General features: G+C 48.4%; 1 protein-coding gene across 4 annotated transcripts; it reads left to right on the top strand.

The window, feature by feature from the left end:
• Positions 1-400: 400 nt before the first annotated feature.
• MLN (motilin) lies at positions 401-7798 on the top strand. 4 transcript variants are annotated; one of them, XM_019546714.1, is made up of 7 exons: positions 401-544; positions 645-741; positions 812-878; positions 1177-1312; positions 4705-4821; positions 6156-6264; positions 7668-7798. In XM_019546714.1, the coding sequence occupies exons 1-7, from the start codon at positions 485-487 to the stop codon at positions 7673-7675; spliced, it is 594 nt and encodes a 197-aa protein (XP_019402259.1). In that variant the 5' UTR covers positions 401-484; the 3' UTR covers positions 7676-7798. The 4 variants fall into 4 exon arrangements, with proteins under 4 accessions (XP_019402259.1, XP_019402258.1, XP_019402257.1 ...); XM_019546713.1 differs by having other exon boundaries at positions 645-1312; XM_019546712.1 differs by having other exon boundaries at positions 401-878.
• The last annotated feature ends 1117 nt before the right edge of the window (positions 7799-8915 follow it).

Raw genomic sequence — 8915 nt, 5'->3', positions numbered from 1 at the left:
GTATAATCTATAATGTATTATACCAAGATGCACCATGATTTCACGATCAATTATTTGTTATGCAGATAGTCAAAGCCAAGGTTTCTGAAATCATGCAAGTATTCATAAGTTAAAGGGAAAACAAGCCGGAGCTCATAATACCTAAGAACTGGCCAGCTGGAGCCACCTTGCTAGTCTGTTAGAGGATTTCTAGGCAGGACTGTCTTGCCCTTTACCCTGCATAGTTAGGATTTCTTCTCCAGACCAGATGCCCCTCTCAGCATTCATCTGTTGGGAACCAGACCCTGGCTAGAAGTGACATTGTTGTTTAAAGGGACATAGGTTGTAGCCGTGTTGGTCTAAGAACATGGGCAGACAAGGTTCTTTGGTTAAATCTGATATCTTTTATTAGACCAACCCAAATAGTTGGAAACATTCTTCCATGAGTTGGTCTAATAAAAGATACCAGATTTACCCAAAGAACCTTGTCTGTCTTTAAAGGGACATGACATTCAGATGCACCCACCCTCTGAAAACTGAAACTTTTTCAGGAATCTCTGAGCAGGTACCCACCCAAAATAACTGACCTCTTTTGAAAATCTCAGCTTTAGTCTTTGTTCAGAAAATACAGAGTTCTGAGACTTTAGGCAAAATGCTCCTTTCAGGGCACGGTCCAGTGGCAAAGGGTTCCAGGCTCCAAAGTGCAAACCCATGTACCTGCGGAGAGCACTGCTCTCCCACACCAGGTAAGCATCCCCACCTGTCTCACCAGAGGGTTGGCTGGGAGTGGTCCGCGTGGTCATGTGAGTGGACTTCTGCAAAGAAGTGGGAGACCTTGCATCTTTCAGGAGCTGTGCATCAGCTCATAGGATCAAGCCCTTGGCTAACACGGTCTCCAGGTCAGATCTTCAAGGAGATGTGAGATTATCACTTGACAGCTACTGTCGGTGGCAGAAACCCGTTGGAAGAATAGACACGGAGTGGCAGGCTGCTCGGAAATAAAGGCTAAAGAAATGTATTTATAAGACCCAAACTCCTCCTGGGCAGTCCATGCTGAAGTCCTGGGTTTTGGGTTATTCTGTTCAGTGAGGGCATCTTTGTAGTTCATATTTTCAAACTGTTCTGCATTGGTTTTACAGGCTGCAGGCAGCCTTCCCCACTAGCGTATCATGACCTGCCCTCTCCTCTGTCTTTCAGACTTTCTCAGGCTCCAAGGATGGTTTCAAGGAGGGCTGTGGTAACTCTTCTGGTGGTGTATGGGATGGCGATGCTGGCCGAGCAGACTGAAGGCTTCTTACCCATTTTCACTCACAGCGACATACAGAGGATGCAGGTAACCCCTGAGAAACTTACTGCCATGGCCAGCACCCGTAAGAGTTAATTAAAGGGGACAGGGAGTGCTCTTATGCAACTTCCCACACACAGAGAGCTCCAAGGCCTGGGAGGCCCATGCTCTCCTAGTCTCCTCTTCCTTCTGAGCAGAGACTGAGTGCATCTGAGAGACAGTTTTACAACATTGATGGCCAGTTGCTAGGGCCAGGTTGGGAGCAGCAAGCCCACTTCTCCTATGCCTTGAGCTGACTGAGTTTCTAAAAGTGAAGGGCTCGTGTTCAAATAAAGGGAGACAAGAGTAAGGATTTCCATTGCTGTCAATGTGGATAGGCTCTGAGCCAAATTGTGAAGCATCTGCTTAGACAGTTCTCAGTGACTGGATTTTCAGAGGTGCTTGGGGCCCCGGAACTCATATCCTGGTTTAGAAAAGCATGTAAATGCAAACCTTATCACCCTCCCTGTTTAATAAGGCACTTAAGCTAGCACTTAACTTGAAACACATGCTCACAGATTCACAGAAGTTTAGGGCTGGAAGGGACCTCCTGCTCTGGGCAGGAAAGACTGCTGTGGTCAAATAACCTCAGCAAGGTGTGCATCCTTTTGAAGGTCTCCAGGGTAGGTGCCTGCATCATCCTCACTGGGCATTTCGAAGCAGAGTATGCTGTCAAATCCTCTCCTGAACAGTGAAGCTTTTCTGAATTCGGGATTCAAATGGGAGAAGGAGCAATGAAAATCAGGCTCCAGCTGTTCTCGCGCCAGTAAAACTCCCATGGAGTCAAAGGGACTGCTCAGTTATCAAGTCCACGTCCAGTAGAATCGTCACCAGAGCAAACTCCCTGTCTCGCGACACGTCCTACCTCAGTGCTGGGAGGTGGTCGGGGAGGGTGTGTGTGTTTGGCATGACACAGCGTTGTGTAGCAATACCACATCTTGCTCCTCCAGGCCAGTTTTGAAACCAGACGTGGCATAGTTGCCTTAGTGTGGTCTGTGCCAGAGCTCATTAGCCCAGCTTCTCAGCAAAGTTCTTTAGACTAATTAGGCTGTGCTGTTTCCAGAACCCGAGCTAGTATCCCCACATGGCCCTGCTTTGTGCTGTGTAGACAGACCAGCTTGTTTAGAACCAGCCTGGGTTCCTCTAAATGGCTCCGCTCTGGTCCCAGCACACACAGCCTGAGCGCATCCTCAAAGTCTGCGATGCACTTGACTCGCTGGTGCTGCAGAGGATACGAGGAAAAAGGCTCCCAGACTCAGGACTAAAAAGAAAGTCCTGAGGATCATTTCAACACAGACCAGCATAATGGAAATGAAAGGCCAGTTTATGGATGTGTTTTTACTTTACTTCTTAGAATTGCTGCAGGTTCTGGTTGTTACCCAAAAGCTGCAAGCTCCCATCATGATTCTGCTGGGTCTCTTTGTTCTAGCAAATAATTAATCATTCCCCAAATGGGTGTCAGCTCTGGGCAGTGTGCAAAAGAAAGTGTTTTCCTTTTGATGTGAGATGAATGCTTCTGCAGAGTGCCAGGCTGGCATCCCTGGAGATTGGTCACTGTCCTTGGCAACCAGCATAGACAAATAAATGCCCAGTAGTATAGCTTATGGTGGGCAAGAAGGGTACTAGTCTTGGACACTGACTTAGAGGGGGCACCTGAATGGCGGCTCCCCAAAGGGTCCCTGTGCTACAGTAGCCCCACAGTGTGGCTATGGTCTATTTAGTGTTGCTAATGTATGGCAGCAGCAGCTGGGTGCAGCGACTCTGTGTCTGTAGTACCAGCAGTAAGAGGTAAAGCCAAGCAAACTGCTCCGTGCCAGCAGCAGCCAGTGACACTGAGTCCCTGGGGCAGGTAACACTGATCCCTCACTGTCACCTCCTTTCCCCCACGCAGCAGGGTTTAGCTCAGGTCATGGCCTCCTTCTCCCCTGCCGGGTTTTGTCCCAGGTGCCAAACCTGCTTATTTGTGTGTCTGCCGGCAGCCCCCTTTACACTTCTTCAACCCACAGAGACAGCAGAGGTGACATTTTGGCAACGCTTCTATTGATATCACAGGAGCCAGGCTTCCTCCACTGGGCAGAGAGTGAGTAGACAGTTTAGGCTCCCCTGCCATTTCTTCCTTGGTGTCTCTGCTGAGTATTGATGTAGTTGCTTTTTGGGCAATACATCACCCTCAGAGGGAAAGGGGAGGGCGTGGTGCCCCTGCATCACTTCTCACTCTTTACCCATGATGCCTCCAGGGGAGCAAAAGAAGCCAATCTCATCTGTCTTCCAAAATCTCCTTCCCTTACACTGAATACCCAGGTTAGCCCCCTGCACTAAGCAACCACCTCAAAGTATCCCCAGTGCCAGCAGACTTCCCCTATTGCCGCCTCTTTGTTTTGCAGCTCCCTTGGGGAGGGGGATGTGTGGTGCAGACAGGTGGCCCTGCTCAAATTGGAGAGGACTAGAAACTGCAGACTCCAGAAAAACCTATTACAAATGCCTGGCAGGCGGGCAGCACTTCACAGTCAAAAAAGCTGCATAGGCATGAGCTAATTAAACCTCAGCATCCCCCCTTCCTCACAGCTGGTGCGTGTCACTGCCTGGTCTACCATGGGGAGAAAGGGAAGGCAAGGGCTTCACACGACTCATCCAGTGTCATACAATGAGCCAATGGCTGGTCCAAGGCCGTCACTTGGAAATGGCTAGCCACACAGCTCAGGACACCTGGCTGCTGTGCCCCTCTGGCAACAGTGAGCTTCCACATGTCTTGGCAGATTATAAAGTCTCCCTGGCACATGACCAGGCAGGACAGCCTTGGGCTGTTAGCTAAAAGGTTGGTGGTTCTGATCCCCCTTCAGGGATACCAGCTTCCTGTCTGTGGAATAAGAGCTGAAGTCAACGGCAGTCTTTCTGGGGAGCACTGGGACAAAACAATCCTGCGTTGGATCCAGTAACCACTTAGGTCTCTCCGATCTTTTATTTCCCGGGTTCTGCATCCAGCTCAGCTGAACTGTTCCAGCAGTTGCAGGACACACTGGATAGCCCCCTCGGTCTGCCAGCGGGTGCCCTTACTACCTCCCTGATGGTGCCAAACAGGTGGTGGCTTGTTTCAGCAGCACCAGGTGCAGAGACAGGGCAGCACCGGTAAGAGACTGTCTATGCAACTGGATAGGAGGGAATTAATAGATACAAACACAGGTTCAAATCCTGTCCCCTGGCTCATACCCTACAGACCCCAGCTTGGTGCTGGGGATCTTCTGTGGGCAAGGATTTTTCCCCTGACCACTAAATGGCAGAAGAGGTGCTGCATGGACACAACCCTTCCTTGAACCCCCATCCTGTCCCACCTAACGCTTGCATCCATGACGTGTCTGAATCGTGGCATCTGTTATACCTTGTGCTTTGCCCTGTGCCTCCAGGAGAGAGAAAGAAACAAAGGGCAGAAGAAGTCCCTGACCTTGCAGCAGCAATCGGAAGAAGGAGACTTTACTGGGCCCTCCAACATGGAGGGTGTCGGTGAGGGCGAGATGATCAAGGTGAGAACAGTGAGGTGACCATGAAGGAGTCTGAGGAAGACGCACTGGCAGGCGGGGCCTACCTACATCTGCTTACTGCCAGTGTGCGAACACACAAGATCTAGCTGTAGCTACATGCCAGTGTTTTAAAAGCTTCTGCAACAGGAGACGGTGAACACTACTCAAGGGCTCACAAATTATTTAAAGGGACGCCCCCTCGGTCCTGACACTGCGCATGGTTATAGCAGAGAGAGGTTGTAGTATTATTGCCTCCTCTTTGCCTAGTATCGTTGATTTTGCAGGACTGCAAAGTGCTTTGTCATTTGAGTTTATAAACCGGGGTCCCTCTGACTCCAAATCAGCACTTTGGGGCAGAAAAACACCCGTTTCAGATGTCCCAGGGTTTATGTGTGTCCCCAAGACACTCTTGCGCAGTCACCCACCGAGTCTGAAAACTTGGTGAGAGTAGAGCACTCTCTTCAGCCACCCACTGATACACCTACATCTGTGCTGTAAGCACAGCTGTACTTTTCTCACCTGAAGCTATGGGGGGAAACCCATCAGGGCAGAATGTAAAGACTAGCTAAGCTGGATTTTGGCCAGGACCCAAACTAACAAGCACGCATCCACTCTTGCCAAACTGGGTGAAAAAAAATCAATATTCGTGTTTAAGCGCCGTGTATTTTCAATATTAAGTGTTAAATAACAGATACATCCAGGTGTCAGCTCCCCATCCCAGCCCTGGCCTGAACTGGTCTATTTACTGTTGTTGATTGAGGCAGAAATGTGCCCAGTCCCACAGCTCTATCAAAGTCCACAGGCCTGTGAGAGGGCTTCAACATGGGGGATTGTCAGGGTCAAAGATGACTTTCTCCTCTTGAGGCCTTGCTAATCTCCGAGGTTTGCTGCCAAGGGAGAGGGCCCAGCCTCCTTTCCAAACCAACATCTGGGTGAACCAAAGGCTTGATGCCCAAAGACATCTAATAACTCAGGCCTGGGTAAGGAGCTCTTGAGACTCAGTCCTCATTCATAGCCACTCTAACAAAGGGTTCAGTTCCTCCACCCTACCCTGTTCCCCTGACTTGAACAAAGCAGGATCAAGCCTCAGTTGCCCTCCAAATAAGAGACTATGTCAGCCCAGCCCAAACCCATGCGACAGAACTGCCTCCTGCTCTTGTGAAATGGATGTCAGTGGCTGGGTTTCAGGTGCGTGAGGGAAATGTGGTATGTGGCAATGTCTAACCCTGCGCAGAAGACTCTTAGTCCTGCGAGGCAGGGAGCATTGTTAACCGTGTCTATCTACCACCACTTTGTTCATTTTCCTTCCTTTTGGCTAATTCAGCTTTCCTTCACAGCTGACTGCTCCTGTGGAAATCAGAATGCAGCTCAACTCTAGGCAGCTGGAAAAATACCAAGGTGTCCTGGAGAAACTGCTAACTGAGATGTTACTGGACACTGAAAATGGTACTGTAAGGAGCCTGATTCCGGCCTCTCCTTTTCCTTCCCAGCTCAGTGTCCTGTGATATTTATATTCTGGGAATGGCTTTTGTGTCATGTTTGCTCCCTTCAGACAGTCCTTATTTGCCCTCACCCTGTGCGTATCCTTGACACATAAGAACACCAAGCTGTCTCCTCATCCCCTGTCCATTCCTTAGCGCTGCTGTTGAGCTGCTACTGTAAATACTTGACATGGCTTCCTGCATTCATGTCCCATCCCACCTCTGCCCTCCCCACCTCAAGAGATGTGGCAAATGCCTTGTTCCAGCCATTTGAAAGTGTGTCGCCAGAAAAGCGAGATCAAAGAGTTGCCTTTGCCTGCTGAGTCGACTGGAAGGACAAAACTGCTCGTTTAGCTCAGGGGGTGCAAGGCTTGTGCTGAGCAACTCTGGGGCCTGTTTCTCTCCTGCCTGTTAGGGACCATCCTGTATGTCCTCAAGGGATGTAAAAGTGAGTGTGAGGTGTAATACACCTGGCACTGACCTTCCTACTTGTCTCATGGGCAGGAGTACGGACGGGGCAACAACCTCCGTGTAGCTGTGATGTACCGCCACTGCATGTGGGTGCAGAAGGATGGAACCTGGTTCCCCTCCACAATGCACCAGTCAGCACAGTGTGCCACATGCTCGTGCATGAGCTTGCACATGTTCCCCCAGCCCCAGAGCAAAGGAAAACTTGGGTGAAGTTTGTGACTGGTCATGTTTGCTACTGCTTCCAGACCAAGATAGGGCATGCTACAATGAAACCTACTGTGCTTACACCACATACACTACCCCTGAAATGAATATAATGAGGTCCTCTGAAAATCTAGCACTTCTGGAGCCTAAAAAGAAGACAAGCTCTGAAAATCTGTCCCTGCTTAGACAGCAAATCTGTCCCCGAGCTCTTCTGATAATCTAAAGCTTTGTATACAAAAAATAGAGATGGAAAACGCCTATGTTTAAGTTATTGAGTTGATTTATGTCAACACCCTTGGGGGGGAGGGGGATTGTTATCTACAGGGATTGCTATCTACAGGGAATTCTCTGGGGCTTTGTCCAGGCCAGGCTGAAATGGCTCTAGCAACATCCATTCTGTGAGACTGTTATTTCAGTCTGACTAAGTGGGTGTCAGGGGTTATTTTTCATTTTTGAAGGGTGGAAGTTGAGGAGGATGGGAATTGTATGTGAGGCTTATAAAGAATGGGGATTTTGACATAAAGAAGTGGGGATTGTATAGCAGGCTTGTAAAAAATGGGAAACTATACAGAGGACTGGGAACTGTATACAAGGCTTATACAGAACTGGGAATTGTATACGAAGGACTGGCAATTGTATAGAAAGCCCATAAAGACGTGAATTAATTATGTTTGTTCTCTCCTCTCTTTATAGCTAACTGAATCAGAAGCGTAAGGCGGTGCCGCTTGCTAACCTAAAAGCCTACACGCGTGTAAACTGAATCTGTCAAGGGTTTCGAAACAATCTGATGCAAGCTAATAAAATGTGCAGTTTAATTAAATGAATGATTTGGCTCTTTTAAATAAGTTTATTAGGCAGATGGTGAGCGCAAAGCGCATGAAAGCAGCAAAACGACATTACCTCTTAATGGGTTGCTGTTATATAGAAAACCACCTTTTTTTCCAAGGAGTTCAAAGCATGCTGCAAACACTGAGTAATTAGGCTTCACACACCCACTATATGTTTTAGTCATCCTCCTGTACAGGTGGGGAAGTGGAGGCACAGGAAGGTAAAATGACTTGCTGAAAGTCAAATAGCAAGAGTGGTAATACAATTCCTACACCCTATACCCACCCACAAGAGGACATAGCGTCAGAGGTGGGAAGGGAACCCCAGCATCCTGCTTCACGGCTCCTTTTTGTGATCGCCAGAGGGCACTCGCTCCCACAGCCAGGAACAGCACCTAACCTGAAATTCTCTGCTTTGATTGCTTGAGTCCTTTCTGCCAGGTGGTATATCACAGTAGTCCCTGCCACCAGGTATCCTGATAGTCCCTGCAAACACAAAAAGTACCAGGCATTAGATGTTTAGTTGTTGATGGGGGCACTCTACCCATGAATTCAATACATACTGCACATAAAACCATCCAGGTCTCCCTGCTTATCTGTGCCTTGCAAGCAAAACTGATGCTAATTTCACTGTAATGGCTACAGGTTGACGTGCCTTTTGCTTATTTAAGGACTTGTCCTTCTCCGGGTGCCGTGAGATTCAACATCTGTAAGGCATGCAATAATGAGACCACCGATATGTGTGTGCATGTATCCCATTCCAATTCAATTTTATTCTCCCCGCTGAACATAAATGTTGCTGTCACTGTGGATCATTTAAATAGCTGCAGTATTTGTGCCAGAATAGCGCACATGCCAGTCTCACTCCTCTGTGCTGTGTACGTTGAAAGGCACTCTCTCCCTTAGGAGAAGAGAAATCTCCCAGCGTATAATGGAACATAGAGTCAGGAGTGGTTTTCTAGCTTTAACATATGATTCACAAACATATTTCTGCTGCACATGCTGATCAGCTTAATGTAGCTGGAAGTTCACAAGGATTATTGCTGAAGGGGAGGTTGTCCTATAAAACCACTGGTAACTGAATCTGAGAGTGGGGAGATAATACATGTAATAT

This window comes from Crocodylus porosus, unplaced genomic scaffold (assembly GCF_001723895.1).
Source record: "Crocodylus porosus isolate Cpor-Errol unplaced genomic scaffold, CroPor_comp1, whole genome shotgun sequence".
Lineage (NCBI taxonomy): Eukaryota > Metazoa > Chordata > Crocodylia > Crocodylidae > Crocodylus > Crocodylus porosus.
The sequence above is the reverse complement of the archived record's forward strand: the minus strand, read 5'-3'. Positions and strand labels throughout refer to the sequence as shown.

Bases quoted from the DNA above. Each gene is read 5' to 3' on its own strand.
- MLN (XM_019546714.1), top strand. From the start codon at position 485: ATGACATTCAGATGCACCCACCCTCTGAAAACTGAAACTTTTTCAGGA. The intron at 742-811 runs GTCTCACCAGAG...AAGAAGTGGGAG, and splicing joins CCAGGTAAGCATCCCCACCT to ACCTTGCATCTTTCAGGAGC. The intron at 4,822-6,155 runs GTGAGAACAGTG...TTTCCTTCACAG, and splicing joins GTGAGGGCGAGATGATCAAG to CTGACTGCTCCTGTGGAAAT.